Below are 20944 nucleotides of genomic sequence, written 5' to 3'. Positions count from 1 at the left end.
GAAATCCTCCCACCTCAGCCTCCTGACTAGTTGGGAATACAGATGCAAAACACCATAGTTGGCTTTTAAAATTTTTTGGTAGAGGCTAGGCACGGTGGCTCACACCTGTAATCCCAGCACTTTGGGAGGCCAAGGCTGGCAGATCACTTGAGGCCTGGAGTTTGAGATCAGCCTGGACAACATGGTGAAAACCCATCGCTACTGAAAATACAAAAATTAGCTGGGCCTGGTGGTACCCACCTGTAATCCCAGCTGCTCAGGTGGGTGAGGCATGAGAATCACTTGAACCTGGGAGGCAGAGGCTGCAATGAGCCAATATTGTGCCCTTGCACTCCAGCCTGAGCAAAAGAGTGAGACTCTGCCTCAAAAATTAAAAAAAATATATATATATATTGGTAGAGATAGGATCTCACTATGTTGCCCAGGCTGGTCTCAAATTCCTGGGCTCAAACAATCCTCTCACCTTGGCCTCCCATAGTGCTGGGATTATAGGCATGAGCCACTGCACCCGGCCAATAATTCTTCTAGGGCAAGATTAGAAGACATAATTCAATATTGGTAGTCTTTGACTTTGGCTACTCCCCTTGTTAAAACTTATGGTCAACAAGGTTTATGAAGCTTCTTGGGAGCTGGCGAGGGAAGCTAAGCTCACTTACATAGGGAAAGGAAAAGCATACCAGGCTGATGGTGATGTCCAGGGGTCTTCTCCCAGGAGGCCTCCCAAAGGGAACATGCTTGCTTTGGGGTCTGGCTTGGAAAACTGAATAGGTCTGGGAATGGGGCCATGGTGGTGGCAGGGGGAAGTGGAGGAGGTAGACTCACATTACACAAGCACTAAGACTCAGGAATAGAACCAGAAAGCTACAAGCTTAAACCAGTGAGAACGCTGGAGTGTGAGCACTATTCTCAAAGCAGCAGCCCTGTGAAGGCAGGGACTGCTTCCCAGAGAATTCCCAGCACCTGGCACAGAGCCTGGCACAAAGAAGGTACTCTGCAAAATCTGAATGAAGAATGGAATAAAAAGTCAATTAACAAATAAATGGGCCAGGCGCGGTGGCTGACGCCTGTAATCCCAGCACTTTGAGAGGCCGAGACGGGCAGATCATGAGGTCAGGAGATGGAGACCATCTTGGCTAACATGGTGAAACCTCGTCTGTACTAAAAATACAAAAAATTAGCCGGGCATGGTGGTGGGCACCTGTAGTCCCAGCTACTCGGGAGGCTGAGGCAGGAGAATGGCATGAACCCCAGAGGCAGAGCTTGCAGTGAGCTGAGATCACGCCACTGCACTCCAGCCTGGGCGACAGAGAGAGAGACTCCGTCTCAAAAAATAAACAAACAAAGAAACAAACAAATAAATGGACTGCAGGAACCGAGGACATACCAGAGGGTGCTGGAGGCAGACCAGACCCTACCCTAGTAGAGCCAGGAGCCACAGAAGGAAGGAGATGGAAGGAGTTGATGTTAGGGGAGGAGGACCTCAAGCCTTGGACTGTCCCAGGTAGGTGAGGCATGGAGGGAGAACCACATACGACAATAAAAGGCAACTGTTCTACTGGGTGCAGTGGTGCATGACTTTAGTCCCAGCTACTTGGGAGGCTGAGGTGGGAGGATCTCTTGACCCCAGGAGTTTTAGGGTACAATATGATCATGCCGGGGAATAGCCACTGCACTCCAACTTGGGCAACAAAAAGACACACACACACACACACACACACACACACACACACACACACACACACACACACACACACACACACACCCTACAGCTTACACAGGTCTGTCCCGTCCTTCATTTTCTGTTTCACTAGAGACCCAGAGAGAGTTTAGGGAGATGATACCGTTTGTGGAGGGAGTGGGATTCAAATCCACTTCACGACCTTCATCTGAGACTACAGACACATAGGTAATCCTTCAGGGAAAATATGATGGTGTGATTCAGCAGGAATTTACTGCTTCAGTACTAGAAAATGAAGCACATCTCGAAAAGTACAGAATTACAAGCTATGTGCATGAAAATGAGGAAAAGGAAAGTCTGCCTGAAGACATCTTGTGAATGGTGCTGACTGGGATTATGTAGACGATCTCTTACATAACAAGCTTTTGTAAGAAGACCAGATGCACAAAGTACAACCTATGCAAATACCATGAATGTGTCAAACTTGATATTTAGAATAAATCTTTCAGATTAGCCAAACACTGAGGCTAACCCAGAGGGTAAGACCTCCCAAGCCCTGCCATTTATTCTGATAAACCCACCTGGCTCCTGCTGGACTCAAGCAGACTTTGCTGGATGGCAAACTGCATTATCTCGTAATCTTCATCTTGCAAATGCACATTTCTGCCATTGTCTTGAACATAGTAAGATTCGGGAATTTCAAACACAGATTGATCAACCTCAAAGTTTGTGATGTGGGAAGCTGAAACACAAAAGGCAACCGTCCAGTGTCTGAGTTCATTACATTTTCACTCCAATTTTTTGCAAAAATGTTTTACATTAGAAAAAAAAGAAAGGCTCAAAATTATAATAATCAAGGCTTACTATTATATGAGAGATTCTGAGGAAGCATGACAGAAAAAAGTGACAGAATACAGCTTTTTTCTTTTTCCTTGATTTTAGTGGAAAAAATGAATACATAGTCATAAAAAATACACAAGGCTGTGAAATGAAAAGCGAAGATTTCTCCCTCTAAACACATATGCACAGTCACACCAATGTGTTTCTTCTTTTTGCACGAAGATACATGGTAAATATATAAAAGATAGTATCTATAAAATATCTGAACACTCAAAAATGATAATAATAAAACAAATGCCTGTGTGCCCTTCACCTAAGACACAGAACACTATCAATAACTGCCGGGCACAGTGGCTCACGTCTGTAATCCCAGCACTTTGGGAGGCTGAGGTGGGCGGATTACAAGGTCAGGAGATCAAGACCATCCTGGCTAATACGGTGAAACCCTGTCTCTACTAAAAATACAAGAAAAAATTAGCCGGGCGTGGTGGCAGGCGCCTGTAGTCCCAGCTACTCAGGAGGCTGAGGCAGGAGAATGGCGTGAACCCGGGAGGCAGAGCTTGCAGTGAGACAAGATCGCGCCACTGCCCTCCACTCCAGCCTGGGCGACAGAGCGAGATTCCATTTCAAAAAAAAAAAAAAAAAAAAAAGAATACTATCAATAACATACCACAGGCACATCCCTTGTTAACAATATCCCTTTCTTCCTCTCCAGAGGTAAATACATAATTCAGAATAGTTGTTTACACTGCCTAGCTCTTCTCTGGAGTTTGCCACATGTATATCATCCTAACAGTTTGCATTAGCCTGTTTGTGAACTTGACATAAATGGATCATTGGAATTTATTCTTCAAATTGGATTTTCTTCATTCAACATTATGCTTTTGAAATTCAACAGTCTTGACGCACATAGCTATAAATGTTTATTTTCAATACTATATGTTATTCTGTTGTATTAATAGAGCACAATAGCACATTCTACCATCTCAGGACATCTGGGTTGTTTCCAGGTTTCTGCTGTTATAAGTGGATGCTGCTGCCCAGTACTGGGGTCTCCAGATGCTCATGTGCATACGTTTCTTTAGGTACACATCTAGGAATTGGTAGGTCATACACATCTTCAGTTTACACAGTAATGCCAAATGTTTTCTTCAAGAACTATACCGATCTCCTCTTCCTGCCAAGAGTACATGAGTGTTCCTCAGCTGCACAACCTCATGAACACGTATCACCCAACTTTATTGCCACATGGGAACGTAAAGTTGTATATTATTGTTGAGTTCAATTGTTTTCATTTGAAGTCTTAATTTATATACATTAAAATGCTATCTTTTAATTCCTCCTATTGGTAGACTATAGGGGAGAAACATAGGACCATCACAATAGTTGCGGAAAATGCATCTCACAAAAATTAATACTTAAAAATGGTAATAACTCTCAGCAAACTAGAAATATAAGAGAATAATGTCCTTCAACTAATAAGGGACATTTACAAAAAACCTACACAGATAACATCAAACCTAATGGCATAACAATCCTTCCTCCCCTAGAACCAGGAACAAGAGAAGGATAGCCATTCCTACCCCTTAGTTGACATTGTACTAGATGTCCTAGTCAGTCCAATAAGTCAAGAAAAAGAAATAAAAAGTTTAAAGATTGGAAAGGAAAAAGTAAAATTTTCTTTATTAATAGACAACATGACCATATACGTAAGAAATTCTAAGAAATCTACAAAAAAGTGTAAGACAAGTAAATTCAGCCATGTTACAAGATAAACAAGGTCAATCCCGGCCATGCAATTGTGCAAGAAAAAAAAAGATTAAAAAAATTTTTAAAAAGGATTCAAGGTCAAAATACAAAACTCAATAATATTTCTATATACTAGTAATTGGAAAATGAAAGTAAGAAAATAAGTCCGTTTACAATTGCATCTAAAAACATGAATTGTATTGACGGCAAGGGAGCGTGAGGAAATTTGGGGGCATATGGAAATGCTGTCTATCTTGACTGTGGTGGTGGTTACATAGATGCATACATTTGTCAAAATGTGGCTGGGTATGGTGGCTCACACCAGCACTTTGGGAGGCCGAGGTGGGTGGATCACTTGAGGTCAGGAGTTCCAGACCAGCCTAGCCAACATGGTGAAACCCAGTCTCTAATAAATATATAAAAATCAGCCAGGCATGGTGGCACACACCTGTATTCCCAGATACTTGGGAGACTAGGCAAGAAAATTGCTTGAGCCTGGGAGGCAGAGGCTGCAGTGAGCAGAGATTGTGCCACTGCACTCCAGCCTAGGTGACAGAGTGAGACTCTGTATTCGAGAAAAAAAAAAATGCACTGAACCGTCACACTTAAAATGAGAGCATTTTATTGTATGTACATTACACCTCAATAAAGCTGATTTTTAAGAACATCCTGTCTTTTTAATATAACTAGGATCATACATATACTACAAGTTTTTATTTGCTTAATCTAAACTAAATCTAAAGTTTTCTTTCATCCAACACAGACTCCCTCAGATATTCCAGCTTCAGAGTGAATTATGAATATGATGACTGAATTATAAATTTTTTTTTTTTGGGATGTAGTTTTGCTCTTGTTGCCCAGGCTGGAGTACAATGGCACAGTCTCAGCTCACGGTAACCTCTGCGCCCCCCCACCCCCAACCGGGTTCAAGTGATTCTCCTGCCTTAGCCTCCCGAGTAGCTGGGATTACAGGCATGTGCCACCACACCTGGCTAATTTTATATTTTAGTAGAGATGGGTTTTCTCCATGTTGGTCACGCTGGTCTCGAACTCCCAACCTCAGGTGATCCACCCGCCTCGGCCTCCCAAAGTGCTGGGATTACAGACATGAGCCACCATGCCCAGCCATAAAATTTTTTTTAAATAACAAAACTAAACTTTTAATTTATTTTTTTACCTGAATCAGCCTGGGTCCCTTCCACATTTTGAGATACAGATTCTTCGGCAGTGCTACAGCCATTAACATTTCCAAATGTAATCCGTGCATTTAAGACATGAAACAAGGGAATTTCTAACAAAATAAAAATTTTTATAAGTAAACTTTACTAAGAATAACAATAATAGTTATCATTTACTAAGTGCTTACTATGCCAAGTACTTTGATAACTATAATTTTATATAAGCCTCATAACAACCCTCCCCAATACACAGATGGGAAAACTGAGACTGAGAATTACGTATTTTCGGCTGGGCGCGGTGGCTCACACCTGTAATCCCAGAACTTTGGGAGGCCAAGGCGGGCTGATAACCTGAGGTTAGGAGTTCGAGACCAGCCTAACCAACATGATAAAAGCCCATCTCTACTAAAAATACAAAAATTAGCTGGGCGTGGTGGTGTATGCCTATAATCCCAGCTACTTAGGAGGCTGAGGCAGGAAAATTGCTTGAACCTGGGAGGTGGAGGTTGCAGTGAGCCAAGATCATGTCACTGCATTCCAGCCTTGGCAACAGAGCGAGACACCGTCTCAAAAAAAAAAAGGGGGTTATGTACTTTCTCCTAGATCACAGTGAGTAAGTGATCGAGCTAGGGTTCAAGCATCATGAACATACAACTATCCAAAATTAATACTCTTCATGAGTAGTATGTATGAGATATATATATATACACACACACACATATATACAGCATTATGCATACTTTATGCATACTAGCTTGGGATGTAGATCATATTTATGTATCAAAGAATCTTGGTGTCAACTGTCTTCCTCAAATAATTATCTAATTTGAAGTCTCATTGAAGTAAGGTTTGACATTAAAACAATGACTGTGTCATGTTTTTATGCCTTTTAACATCTGTCAGCACCATTTGCAAATAGAAATGATGGTTGGAGATCTCTTGATTTTGATATGCAAAATGAACCACCAATCATAACACTTCTTTAAATCAAATTAAACCACAGGAGAACTCTCACCTCCTCCATTATGTCTATAAGCTACTTTGACCTAAAGCATTCCAATTCCCTGAAGCATCCCACCACCCACATGCTGCCACCCACAAACATGGGCAGAACCTCCAAGTGTTGCTGAAGTTTATTTAGCAGTACCTATTTTGACAGGAAATCCAGGTGGGAATTCCAATTTGATGAAATCTCTCAGTCTTGCAAAATGAGCACTCGTTCGAGCCATTAGGTCAATGATGGGAATGACCTGCTCCACGAGAGAGAGGGGAAACTCTTCACACATCCACAGCATTGCTTTAAACCTGCAGAATTCAACCGAGAAAAGACTGAGGCCATCTCCACCAGATGGGAAATGGAGATTACTGCTATGCAGTAGGCTAGACAACAGCAGCCTTACTCTACACTCTGTCCAGTCATCTCTTAATTCGGACCTATTAAAGGTCAAATGTCTAGGGAGACGAGGAATTCACATCACCCTAAAATCTGGAAATCAAGGCAAGCGACTTGCATGACAACCTGCCACTATCCAAGTCTTAATTGACAGCAAGCATGAAGAAATGATAGTGGGTGGAAACAGTTTCATTTGAATTTGATCAGCTGAAGCTGGTTAGCAGTTAAAAAAAAAAAAAGGCATTCTTACATCCAATCTAGATTCTATTTGGAAAAGAGCTAATAACATGAACAATCTACTGTTGGCTTTCATGGCAAAGTAATTTTAAAATTATTTTTTATAAAAAGGGGCAGAGGAGGCCGGGAGCAGTGGCTTATGCCTGTAATCCCAGCACTTTGGGAGGCCTAGGCGAGCGGATCATGAGGTCAGGAGTTCGAGACCAGCCTGACTAATATGGGGAAACCCTGTCTCTACTAAAAATATAAAAATTAGCTGGGCATGGTGGCACGTGCCTGTAGTCCCAGCTATTCAGGAGGCTGAGGCAGGACAATTGCTTGAACCTGGGAGGCAGAGGTTGCAGTGAGCCAAGTTTGTGCCACTGCACTCCAGCCTAGGCAACAGAGCGAGACTCCGTCTCCCCTGTAAAAAAAAGGGGGGTGGGGGAGCAGTGGAATGATTCAACATAACACCATAAAACAGCACAATTTCTGAAACATACATAGGTTGAAAATGGCAGCTGAACCTCTCTTACTTCTGTGTTCTAATCGTCAGCTCTTTCGGCCTTCCAATGTCCCTGTCTTTCAGATCAAACTCTTCATTGAAGTACTCGTCAGGCGTGATGGCTGTAGGGTTGTTTGCAGTAGCACATTCCGTGGTGAGGTCCTGCTGAGCCAGAACTCAGGAGAGTCAGAAATGCCAAGTGATGTTCACAAGTGAAGGCCTACGGCACTCAGTGTCTGAGGTGGACGTGTTAACCAGCTAAGACCAGGAAGTTCTATTCACTAACTTTTTTGAATGGAACAAGAAAATCTATGAGGGTATCACCAAACTACATGGCAAGTCTAACGGATTTCTTCATTTCAAAATATTTCTCTACTCTCCTTTAAATTTTTATCTCCTGATTATAGCAAAGAAAGAAAGAGAAATATCTGAAAGTTCATGAGACTTGGAAGACTTGGAGTTGAAGTTCTAGCTGTTTCCCTGTCTAGTTTTGACAGTGGAAAGGTCATTTTTCTGTCCCGCAGAGACATCCACTGTGCCAAGTTCACATAGTTACTGTGAGCACTGAGTAAGGAAATATTTGTTAAGGTGCTCTGTTGCAATATAAAGTCCTGAGTCCTTTTTAAGTTCCATTTCTATAGAGTCCCCTCGTTTATAATGGATAAGAGGGGAAGCACCTGATTTCTATAATCACTACCCCTCCTCTAAAATCTTTGTTTTCAAAGATTCACTCATCTAATTCTCTTCCAAGAGTATCTCAAATTCCAGCTTGGGGGTATCTTTGGCCTTTACGAAGAGTGGGCTGTTCAGGATCCAGTAAATGCCATCCCAGGCATAGACAAGTTGTTTCCTTTCATCTAACTGCAATGAAAGCTCATTGCCTCAACTTACCCCTTGTGCACCAAACTGGTGTTCCACAGTTCCCAGCAAAGATTCCAGCGGGTTCCTGTCCGCTACAGAGAGGGGGGAAGTTTAAAGTCTAATATTATATCTTACTTGTGGCTATAAAAAAAGATCTTCATTAAAGTTTCCGGTCCAAGCTACCTCATTAGGAAATGCAATTACAGACTGGCTGATCAAATCATTCACAATAATCATAAACTAAGTTGTCCTTTATTGGGTGCTTTTCATGAGGATCTCTAAACCAGATAAACAGCTGTAATAATTAAAGCAGAATAATGGGAAGAGTCTGGATTTTGGAGTGAGCCAGACCTGGATTCCAACCCCACCTTGGCCACTCGCTATCCATGTGTTTTGGGCCTCGGTTCCCTCACCTGTCAAAGTGGAGTAATGGCAATGGTGGTGGTGGTGCTGGTGAACAATTACTGCATGCTTACCACATACTGCAGGCGCCATTCTAAAGGCTTCCACGTCGTAACTCATCTAATCCTCTCAATAACTCTAAGGAAGGTTGGATATCACCTGCATTTCACTGCTGAGGAAACTGAGGCACAGAGCAGAAGTAATTTCACAAGGCCATAGAGTTGGAGGGGCTGGGATGGGGCTGGGATGTGGCAACCACATGCAATGTTTTTGCTTAGATCCCAAGTTCTGTCTAAATCTTTCATCACAATAGTTTGGACTAAATCACTCATTCCAGTGATAAATGTTCTCAAATATCCTTATCTCCTTTTTTAGCTGAATTCCACAATTGTTCTTGATAACACAAAAACAAACCCTCATGAATAGCTTTAATTATAGTTGAGGCCAACTATGGAGAAACATTTTGAAGAATGAGTCAGACTAAGGAAATTTTTTTTCCTTTTTCTTTTTTTTTAGACAGAGTCTAGCTCTGTCGCCCAGGCTGGAGTGCAGTGGGACAACCTTGGCTCACGGCAACCTCTGCCTCTGAGGTTCCAGCGATTCTCCTGCCTCAGCCTCCACAGTAGCTGAGACGACAGGAGTGTGCCACCACACCCGGTTAATTTTTGTATTTTTAGTAGAGATGGGGTTTTACCATATTGGCCAGGCTGGTCTCAAACTCCTGGGCTCAAGTGATCTACCCACCTTGGCCTCCCAAGGTATTGGGATTATGGGATTACAGGTGTGAGCCATTGTGCCCAGCCAGGAATTTTTTTTTTTAGACAGTTTCACTCTTGTTGCCCGGGCTGGAGTGCAATGGCGTGATCTTGGCTCACTGCAACCTCCGCCTGCCAGGTTCAAGTGACTCTCCTGCCTCAGCCCCCTGAGTAGCTAGGATTACAGGCATGTGCCACCACACCTGGCTAATTTTGTATTTTTTTTAGTAGAGATGGGGTTTCTCCATGTTGGTCAGGCTGGCCTCGAACCCCTGACCTCAGGTGATTCGCCCGCCTTGGCCTCCCAAAGTGTTGGGATTACAGGCGTGAGCTACCATGCCTGCCCAGAAATTTTTATAAAAAGAAGCTAGGGGCCAGGCATGGTGGCTCATGCCTGCAATCTTAGCACTTTGGGAGGCCGAGGCAAGTGAGTATCACCTGATGTCAGGAGTTCGAGACCAGCCTGGCCTACATGAAGAAACCCTGTCTCTACTGAAAATACAAAAAATTAACCAGGTGTGGTGGCGGGTGCCTGTAATTCCAGCTACTCAGGAGGCTGAGGCAGGAGAATCACTTGAACCCAGGAGGCAGAGATTGCAGCAAGCTGAGATTGCGCCACTGCACTCCAGCCTGGGTGACAGGGCGAGACCTTGTCTCAAAAAAAAAAAAAAAAAAAGAGAAGTAGTTAGCGTTAGGTTTAACACATCCCAATCACATTAACCCTAAACTTAACAGAGCCAACAAAGGGTTCCCTCTAGGCTTAAAAAATAACAACAAAACAGGAGGTGGTAGGGTGGTGGTGATTACCTTTATATCTCTTTTTTTCCTCCTCGGTCAGATGTTCTGTGCGTATTTTGGTGATCACATTCACGTTGTTTACTGTGTAAACCTGAGAGGTGTATGTGAAAGAAAACAGTGACACAGGGAATCAAAACTCCAAAAATAAGCACAGCAAAAGCAAGAATGCTGAAGCAAAAAAACAGAAAACAATCCAGCAAAATAAAAATCAGAAATGGTTAACTATCATTAGGGTCCTTCAGAGAAAGTATATAAACTATCAACTGAAAAATGCATCAGCAGTTACCTCCCGTATTTGACAGTTTTAATACCGAGGAGTTAGCAGTGACACGCTGCATCTTCCTGCTTGCCCTGCTGTGGCTAAACAGTCTCAAACAAATGCCCTGCAATCTAGGTTTCCACCTGGGTTTCTATTAAACTAAGGTACCCAAACCAGGATCCTGTACTTCTGTTGGTAAATTTTTTTTTTTTTTTTTTTTTTTTTTTTTTTTTTTTTTTTTTGAGACAGAGTCTCCCTCTGTTGCTCAGGCTGGAGTGCAGTGGCGTGATCTCGGCTCACTGCAGCCTCCGCCTCCTGGGTTCAAGCGATTCTCGTGCCTCAGCCTCCAGAGTAGCTGGGATTACAGGTGTGTGCTACCATATCTGGTTAATTTTTGTATTTTTAGTAGAGATGGGGTTTCACCATGTTGGCCACACTGGTCTCAAAATCCTGGCCTCAAGTGATCTGCCTACTTGGGCCTCCCAAAGTGCTGGGATTAAAGGCGTGAGCCACTGCACCCCGCCTCTGCTGGTAATCTTGTAATACTAGTATGACTCAGACAGCCATCTGCTGGGTAGAAGAGAAAGGTATGAACACAAGGTTCTCTAGACTTACGAGCTTTAGAGAAAACCAGCAAGTCACTATTTAAAAGGCATTCCATGCACTGACAAAAATTATTGTAACTGCCAGAGTAAATGCTCTGTTATCAAGGATAACTGGGGAATATGGTCATCTAGAAAATCAAACATGACAGTTAACAGAGAATTCTCTCTATGCCACGTGAGGAGCCCCAACATTGAAAGCTGCAGAAAGCACACTCAGCACTAGGACAAGTGCTCCTAAATGTGTCTTGCTGAGCATGACGTGAACTTTCTTTGCTCATTCAGAGGCCACCAGAGGACCCTGCAGCACTGGGCTCCATCACCAAAAGCCATCAAGCCCTGCTGTACTGTGGGACTGAAAGGCCAGGAAACAGAGCTTTCCAGATGACAAAATGCCAGATGACTGTATCGACAATCGTCTCCACGATTACAACTATGTTTTAAGTGCACTGATGTCATGCAAATGGGCTGTGGGCCTGCTGACTACAATTAAGCTGATTTAACAGAAAAGAGACTCAAAAGCTACTACACAATATTTGAACACATGTGAAGTCTAATTCTTCCTCTTTTTTTTCTTTTTAATAATTAAGGGAATGACTAGCTTGTCATTCCTACCAGAACAACTGGTACCTGTACTCATTTCTCTACAATATTGTTTCTCTTTGGCATAGCTACAGACCTCCTCAGGGCATGCTATCCCATTTTCTGAAAGTCAAATAAGACAAAATCAAAAATCCAAGTGAGAGACACATTAGACACTTCTCATTCCCCAGAGCATCTCCATGGCACAGATGCATGAAAAAAATGGGAACAGATTCCTCATTTGCATAGAAGCTAAATAGCTATATTAAATCTTATTTTAAGAGTTTCCTTTTACCTTTGCTTCGTAACCATTAACAACTTCTGCTTTATCTGTCCTCCAGCCCCAGAATCCGGATTTAGTTCTGATAAAAAGTGAACACCACAAATTTCTACATGTACAATATGCCATTCAGATTTATATCTGCAGCCTTTATAGTTTTTTCCCCCCAGCTTAAGTTAGTGAAGGACACTTAGAAATCATGGTCCTATTGTCCACAGAAGGCGGCTAGCACTGACAGATGGCTTGTGCACCCCCACCCTCCTCCCACAGTTATTAATCAATTTGCCTCACCCCAGGCATAGAAAGTCTCCAATCTTGGCTTCTTTACAAAACTGCCAGCATTGAGGACAAAGGTGGTGACATTTATTGCACAGCAGTCCCAAACAAGTGAGTGAAGATGACCAACATCCAAGGGCTCACCACAAGGTGGTAACCAGGTCAGAGCATTTATCTGAGTCATCTTAACTGGAGACATAGATGTCAGTGGTGAGATCTCCACAAGTAGCCACATCTCAATCGAGGAATTCTTAGAACAATGAGGCACAGACCATCCTGTTCCTTGCAAAAGACCAGGTAGGCCAGGAACTCATCACTGTGGTGAGCTGCTTGGAGATGCCATTAGGCCTGCAAAATGGCTATGAGTCACATGTTTGGGCAGGTTTGGTGCAGCAGGGGAAAGGATGTGAACAACAGATTTTTTTTTTAGCCCAGCTGTTAATTCCATCTTGTGGAACTCCTTTTAAAGTAGCCCAGCATTCCAGTGGCAGATGCAGTACTGGTAATATGCCCAAAATCTCAGTTATTCAACTCAACATACTCCTGAAAAAAAATGTATTTAGGAGCCAAGAGCAGTCAGAAGGCTCTGATTCTTTTTCAAAGCAGCTTGCCCTGGGAAACGCTGCTTCTCACAGGGGACCCCTGACCAGCCCTACCCTTTGTCTAGGACATCACATCCCAGCTCCTCTTGGCCTTGGTTAGGGCAACAGCCTGACTTCTGCTCTGACCACTGAGTGAGTTGGGACGTCATGCAGGAAGCTCAGGGAACGGCAGCAGGTCAGCCACGTTACAAAGAACATATGCGGTTATTTGCATTTTGTGTTTCCAAATAGTTTGCTTTTCTTCTAATGGGATTTGGTTAGTGCAATTAGTCCAGATGGTATAATGAGTTTACGTGTGTATTTTAGCCCATCAGAACAGGAGGGATCAGAGCTCCATTTTCCTACTAGTTGTCTATAATTAGGACAGCATGACCCATGGATGGAAACAGAGGAATCCTAACAGGATTATACCAAATGCTATCTCCAACTTACACTTCAGAAACAAGATAACAGTCACAGGGAGAAGGTAAGGAACCAGACTCAATTGATTAATAAGCCACAGTCCCCTTTTATCATCAATACCAGAAAATTGAGATAGTCTTTTTCCTTCAATCCTCAGTTCCTTGTTTGCTTAAGTCACTTTATGTCTTGGCACAGGAAGTCACTGTTTTCTGGAACAGACTCTTCTGATGGATGGAAGGATGACTACGTCTGCTCCATCTCACCCTTCATACACTCTGGGAAGACGGCACTATGCTTTTCTCTCAAGGAACTACCAAGCTCCTCACTGGGTTACCTCTGCTCCTTCGGCAATCCTGCCTCTACTGCCCTCAGCATTTCCACTCTTTTTTTTTTTTTTTTTTGAGATGGAGTCTCACACTGTCGCCCAGGCTGGAGTGCAGTGGCACGATCTCAGCTCACTGCAAGCTCCACCTCCCACCTCCTGGGTTCAAGTGATTCTCCTGCCTCAGCCTCCCGAGTAGCTGGGACTACAGGCGCCCACCACCACATCCGGCTAATTTTTTGTATTTTTAGTAGAGATGGGGTTTCACCGTGTTAGCCAAGAGGATCTTGATCTCCTGACCTCATGATCCGCCCACCTTGGCCTCCAAAAGTGCTGGAGTTACAGGTGTGAGCCACCGAGCCCGGCCCAGCATTTCCACTCTTGGAAGCAGTTTAGTTATTCAACCCAATGTTCATACCCTGTTTTAAATTTTAATCTCCTAATGACTCTGTGGCCCTTGGTAACTTTGCATGCAAATGCACCCGAAGACGATAGAACACCTGGCTTCCCTCTCGTGCCATTTTCACCTCTGCCTGTCTCCACTGAGACCACCACACCAAAGGCCACTTCACAGGCACTGTGTCTTGGTGGTTGCTACACAATCTGGAGAAAGGCTCTGAAGGTGGCAGGGAATATTTTGTTTGAGGTGGGCAAGCGTAATCTTTCAGAGAAGGGAAAAATTCAAACTGCAACCACAGTGTATATACTGCAGGCCAAACATTCGTCAGGGCAGGGTATTAATTTGCCCACATAAGCTCTGAGTAACAGGTTAGAAAAAAGTGGACAAAAGTGACCATCAAAAAATGAGAGAGGGGGCTGGGTGTGGTGGCTCATGCCTGTAATCCCAGAACTTTGGGAGGCCAAAGTAGTCGGGTCACCTGAGGTCAGGAGTTCAATACCAGCCTGGCCAACATGGCGAAACCCCATCTCTAGGAAAATACAAAAATTAGCTGGGCACAAAGGAGGGTGCCTGTAATCCCACCTCCTCAGGAGACTGAGGTATGAGAATTGCTTGAACCCGGGAGGCGGAGGTTGCAGTGAGCCAAGATCATGCCATTGCACTCCAGGCTGGGCGACAGAGCGAGAAGCCATCTCAAAAAAAAAAAAAAAAAAAAGAAAAAAAAAAAGAAAGAAAAGAAAATGAGAGAAGGCCACACCTTCCAAATTCAATCAAATGAATACTCACACCTCTGATCAGAAGTAAATTCACACACTCTTTGTACCAACAAACCTCACATTCAAAAGCAGCTATATTCTTTTTGTAGGTGGTATCAATTCTAAGGATTGGCTCAATTCTTGCTCAATGCATGACAAGCACACATTTAATTCTGAGCCCCATTAAAACAAAGCAGCTATCTTCCAAAAATTCTCTCAGCAACACACTGTCTTGCAAGAGAGTTAGCTTGAGCACTCTGAAAACCCTGTGGGCTCTGGGGCTGGGCACGGTGGCTCACACCTGTAATCCCAGCACTTTGGGAGGCCGAGATGGCGGATCACGAGGTCAGGAGATCAAGACCATCCTGGTTAACACGGTGAAACCCCGCCTCTACTAAAAATACAAAAAAATTAGCCAGGTGTGGTGGCGGGTGCCTGTAGTCCCAGCTACTCCGGAGGCTGAGGCAGGAGAATGGCGTGAACCCAGGAGGTGGAGCTTGCAGTGAGCCAAGATCGTGCCACTGCACTGCAGCCTGGGCGACAGAGCGAGACTCCTTCTCAAAAAAAAAAAAAGAAGAAAACCCTGTGGGCGCAAAAATACAAAAATGTGCCTTAGTCCTCAGTACAAATGGAATATGCTATCATTTCCCATTTACACTCAGTGGGGTAACAGCCAGGAATTGTCACGCTCTCTTCATAAATCACACTTCAACAAACAATGACTCTGGCAACTCTGCTGTTGAACAATATGAGGAACAATGTCTCTTCTCAAGACATTTTAAGAGTCCCGGACTTTGGAGACTTCATCTCCAGATTCACTCCATTATTTCTTTCAGCTAAGGAAACAAAACTGGAGAGATGAGGCCACTTGCCCAAAGTCACACAGTTATTTAGGAGCCCTGTGGATGGCACTCAGCTCCTCCCCCTCTCATGCCTACAGATGAACAGTGGCAGAAAAGGCAGCCTCCTCTGCCTTCTGGGGTTACAAACAGAGCCCTAAGCTGAAGGGGCCCTCCCTGCCTGCAGAGGGGTACACGGACGCCTGGAAATGTCTTTCCACAATCCTCCAAGGGAAATCCAGTCAGTCCCTAAATTTTGCTGTCCCCAAAAGACAGCGAATGTCAACTGGCCAGGCTGGTGCAAGGAGGCTGGCAGAAGAGGACTGACCCTGCCTCCAGGGATGCTACCCTCCTGCCCTAGCAGCAGCCCTGGACAGATGTCCTAATTCCACCGCTCAATCTAAATTAGAAGAAAAGGATACTTAACAAGCTTTATGCTTGACTAAACAAATTTACTAACCAATTTTATATTAGAAAAAAGAAGAAAAGAAAAATATAATGAGAGGACAGTTGTTATATTCATCAAGAGAAAAGAAGGCCTAAGTCCAGGATAATAGTGTCCATTTTCTCAGGCTAAGCTACTTAGGCTGCAGAGAGCTGGATGTGGCATCCTAGGCAAATACTATCAGGATAATAGTGTCCATTTTCTCAGGCTAAGCCACTTTGACTTGCAGAGAGCTGGATGTGACATCCTAGGCAAATATTATCAGGATAATAGTGTCCATTTTCTCAGGCTAAGCTACTTTGGCTTGCAGAAAGCTGGATGTGACATCCTAGGCAAATACCATCAGTGCTCGTAGGACTCCATCGGGTCAGTGTTCTCCACTGTAGAAACAGGCAAACAGCTTTGACAGCCTCTACTCAAAGGCCCTCTAAGCCCTCCATGTGGCCCAGAGGCACATGACCAGTGATGGTGTTCTCATCTGGATTAACCAAGGCACAGACCTCTCTGGAGAATTCTTTATGAGTCTGGAACAGAACTAAATCCCCTCCAGATTCTTGCTCTAAACCATTAAACCTCACAGGTGGGTTAAAAAAAAAAAAACCAAACGAACATTTAACTATATAGTAAGTGTGAATTTGACTGACCAATATCAGTACAACTGAACTCAGTACTGGGTCAATTCTAACCTCCAGAAACTCCAAGCTCCGTGGTCTGGGACTGAGTGTTGTGGATCCATAAACATCAAGACAAAAATAAGATTCAAGTAAAAGCCACTAGAAAGGGCACATAAAAGAAAAAGAAGACATTTATTCATATTCTTCATGTTGGTTAAGTCTTAGAAGACCTAACCAATGTGCTATAAAAATGATGGATGGTGTCGAGTGTCAGCTACAATTTCTATTGGTTAGAGATCAATCTTAAAACCCACTAGTGTTTATTATGTCATATTAGAAAAAACCCAATCCATCCATAATTTCCAATTCATACATACATGTCACTCAAGATGGCAGCATGGGGATTAGACCTTAAAATTTAGAGTCTAAATTTGTACCTTTCAAAAGCAATATTTTTAGTATCGAGGCTGGTGTTAATGACTGGGCTTGTAAGCCGCCTCTCAACTTCCCTGCTTTTTGGCTTCATCAAGTCCAGAGTGAGGCGCTCCATTTCTTGGGAAAGGTCGAAGTGTTCGGTGGTGACTACTTTGTCGTCGTGGTTGACTTCCATCAACTCTGCCCAGTTGTCTATTAATGGAAACAAAGACATAACTAAGCACAAAGCAGGGAAGATGCAAAAACAAGGAAGCTTCGTATGTTAAAATGCATCATCTTTCATGTGTGTCCTCCCAGGTGCTATCTGATAAAACCTACAGTATACTGATTATTGACTACCTATTTGCACCTATCTGACCAGCTTTCCACAATACATAGGAAGCTCTGAGCCATCTTCCCCAAAGATGCGGAATTTTTAAATAATTTGTATTCTTATTAGCACTATATTCCATCAATGTCCTTTATAAAACATATTATTACAGAATTCATAGAAATTATGTATGCACAACATTGGGTAAGCAATGCCATTTCTCATGCCTGATTATGGAGGGTTATACAGAGATACACACAGAATGCCTGTGCTCAAAGGCTCAGGAAAGTGAAGCAGACACATCACAAGGGTAACTTCTGGGTGGTAAAGGACACATGAAGGAGAACTAGCCAGACAAGAACAAAGACAGGGATGGAGAGCTGAATAATTAATAAGAATAACCAAAAAACATGCCCTAGAAAGGATCAGACAGAAAAGGCACATGAATGTGAAAGCATTTTGATGGTTAAAAATCACCCTGTAATTTCGCTTCAGCAGTGATTACTACAAGAGAAGTCACTCACCTTCTCCCTTAAATATAAAACTACGCCTCCCTCTTATCCAGCTCATGTTTTCAAATCCCAGCAATGTGATATCAACGCGCAGTTTGGCACCACTTTTCCAGATGCGACAGACATCATTCGGGCATATTCTAGAAACCAAGGGCACTGGAGGAGAGAAGTGTACCACTGAGAAAAACTCAAGGGCCAAGTAGAACACCTAAGCCAGGAAATCAGGATTCTGATTTAACAAAAGGAGGGGAGTGGCAAGATGGTGACCATCAAACAACTGGACGTCTTGGCTGTCATATCTACCATACAGGAAATCACTCTTGAAAAATAAAAATGAACCTTCCGTTCCATTCATCAGAAAAAAAGTCTAAATAAATTTCCCAAGAGTATTCTTGATCCCGAAATGAGCCCCACTTTATAGTGGAGTCTGTCCCCACTATATAGGGTCTGTCCGTCTGGCCTTCCTCACTCACATATGCAACTCTTGCCATATGGCTGGGGCCTACCATATTGTCATATCCACCATTCAGAGTATCAAATGTCTAAAGTATGCCACTTTTTTTTTTTTTTGAGACGGAGTCTCGTTCAGTCGCCCAGGCTGGAGTGCAGTGGTACGATCTTGGCTCACTGCAACCTCCACCTCCTGGGTTCAAGCAATTCTCCCGCCTTAGCTTCCCGAGTAGCTGGGATTACAGGCACCCACCATCATGCCCAACTAATATTTGTATTTTTGTAGAGACGGGGTTTCACCATGTTGGCCAGGCTGGTCTTGAACTCCTGGCCTCAGGTGATCTTCCCACCTCAGTCTCCCAAAGTGCTGGGATTACAGGCGTGAGCCACTGCACCCAGCCTAAGTATGCCACTTTTTAACAAAACCTGAAATAAGAGTGACTATGTACCTTAGAAAAAATTTTCATTTCTCAAAACAATCTGAAGTTCTATTATATTATGTACTTTTATGCCATTTAAACATTTCATACAAATATGACTTCTTGCCTGAAAGGGAAGTCTGGAAATGGAAGCAGCTGAAACCTGGAAGTTAGGAGTTATCGTTAACTTATCTACAAGAAATAAAAGTAGAACATCTATGGAAATATACTGTCAGTCAATTGCCTATGTAATACTTTAGAGAAATATATCCATTTTGTTAAAAAAAAAAAAAAAGCTATTCTAGTATTCACCTCAACTTGTTTAGAATAACAAGTTTAAAAGAATCGAGCTAAACCACATAAGGAAATTAGTAAATTATGGTAAATCTACTTATTAAAATTCTAGCAATTTAAAGTGACATTTTGGGCCGGGTGCAGTGGCTCATGCCTGTAATGCCAGCACTTTGCGGGGCTGGGGCGGGTGGATCAGCTGAGGTCAGGAGTTCGAGACCAGCCTGGCCAACATAATGAAACCCCATCTCTACTAAAAATACAAAAATCAGGCTGGGCATGGTAGCTCATGCCTGTAATCCCAGTACTTTGGGGGACTGGGGTGGGTGGATCACCTGAAGTCAGGAGTTTGAGACCAGCCTGGCTAACATGGTGAAACCCCACTCTCTACTAAAAATACAAAAATTAGCTGGGCACAGTGGCATGCACCTGTAATCCCAGCTACTCAGGAGGCTGAGGCATGAGAATCGCTTGAATCTGGGAGACGAGGATTACAGTGAGCCAAGGTTGTGCCACTGCACTCCAGCCTGGGCAACAGAGTGAGACTCTGTCTCAAAAAAATAAAAATAAAGTAACATTTTAAAACTAATAATACAGATGGCAGCTATAAATGACAAAAGGAGGAAATGAAACTGTCTATATACTATCTTCATGAATGCTTGGGAGGAAAAGTCCTATGCATCGGGGGGAAGACTGGATGAAAAACACCCAAAGCATTAACAGTTGTGTTTAAATGGGACTATCGGTGATTATTTTTCCTTATTCTTCACTATGTATTTCCTTGATTAAAAAAAAAAAGTACATGTAACTTTTACAAAGGAAAAATAAACCTACATGCGAGTTAAGTAAATTTAGAAAGAGAAATAAATAACAAGCCCACAGCCACTCACCCCAGCTGGTGAATTCCCATTTCATCTGCACATAGAAATCCGGAGCCTGAAGGGCAGACAAGGTTTAAAACAGATTACCCTTGGCACTATCAACACAACATAAGCAGGGGTTAACAGGGTTCTTAAAAACCCTGGGTTTAAAAAAAAAGAAAAGAGAAAATAAGAAGAAACAAAATGTAAGCCCCTAGCCGGGTGAGGTGGCTCATGCCAGTAATCCCAGCACTTTGGGAGGCTGAGGCGGGTGATCACTTGCGCTCAGGAATTTGAGACCGGCCTGGACAACATGGCGAAACCCTATCTCTACAAAAAATACAAAAAGTAGCTGCCTATGGTGGCTCACTCTAGTCCCAGCTACTCAGGAGGCTGAGGTGGGAGGATTGCTTGAGGCCAGGAGGTGGAGGCTACAGAGAGCCAAGATTGCACTATTGCACTCCAGCCTCGGTGACAGAGCGAGATAGTATATCAAAAAAAAAAAAAAAAAAAAGAAAAAACAAGTGTAAGCCCATTACTTATTATATATTAGAGTGTTATTTTGCCTCGATATAAAATATGTCTAGATGTTAAGAAAGTGAACAGATGGCTGGGTGCAGTGGCTCACTCATGCCTGTAATCCCAGCATGTTGGGAGGCCGAGGCGGGTGGATCAGTTAAGGTCAGGAGTTCGAGGCCAGCCTGGCCAATATGGTGAAACCCCATCTGCACTACAAATACAAAACTTAGCTGGGCATGGTGGCACACGCCTGTAATCCCAGCTACTGGGGAGGCCGAGGCAGGAGAATCACTTGAACCTGGGAGACAGAGGTTGCAGTGAGGCGAGATCGCACTATTCCAGCCCAGGCGACAGAGTGAGACCCCCATCTCAAAAAAAAAAAAAAAAAAAAAAAA

At 43.3% G+C, this 20944-nt stretch overlaps 2 protein-coding genes across 7 annotated transcripts in view; one reads left to right on the top strand and one right to left on the bottom strand.

Annotated features, from left to right (window-relative positions):
* The window catches only part of GLTP (glycolipid transfer protein), a 201641-nt gene that overhangs the window by 11666 nt on the left and 169031 nt on the right, over positions 1 to 20944 (top strand). The gene's annotated exons all lie outside the window — the stretch shown is intronic.
* Positions 1 to 20944, bottom strand: part of ANKRD13A (ankyrin repeat domain 13A) — a 42840-nt gene that overhangs the window by 3917 nt on the left and 17979 nt on the right. Inside the window, exons 4-14 of one of the 6 annotated variants that reach the window (XM_050749731.1) lie at positions 20061 to 20106; positions 18023 to 18166; positions 17191 to 17380; positions 16826 to 16912; positions 12114 to 12180; positions 10385 to 10466; positions 8451 to 8512; positions 7591 to 7724; positions 6593 to 6750; positions 5445 to 5558; positions 2260 to 2420 (exon numbers count right to left, since the gene is read on the bottom strand). In XM_050749731.1, the coding sequence (XP_050605688.1) occupies positions 2260 to 2420; positions 5445 to 5558; positions 6593 to 6750; positions 7591 to 7724; positions 8451 to 8512; positions 10385 to 10466; positions 12114 to 12180; positions 16826 to 16912; positions 17191 to 17380; positions 18023 to 18166; positions 20061 to 20106 (1245 nt within the window). Of the gene's footprint in view, positions 1 to 2259; positions 2421 to 2453; positions 3696 to 5444; positions 5559 to 6592; positions 6751 to 7590; positions 7725 to 8450; positions 8513 to 10384; positions 10467 to 12113; positions 12181 to 16825; positions 16913 to 17190; positions 17381 to 18022; positions 18167 to 20060; positions 20107 to 20944 lie in introns of those variants that run through there. The other 5 variants (XM_050749732.1, XM_050749737.1, XM_050749734.1 and 2 more) reach the window with 5 other exon arrangements.

The sequence above is a fragment of the Macaca thibetana genome, chromosome 11, assembly GCF_024542745.1.
Source record: "Macaca thibetana thibetana isolate TM-01 chromosome 11, ASM2454274v1, whole genome shotgun sequence".
NCBI lineage: Eukaryota > Metazoa > Chordata > Mammalia > Primates > Cercopithecidae > Macaca > Macaca thibetana.
The sequence above is the reverse complement of the archived record's forward strand: the minus strand, read 5'-3'. Positions and strand labels throughout refer to the sequence as shown.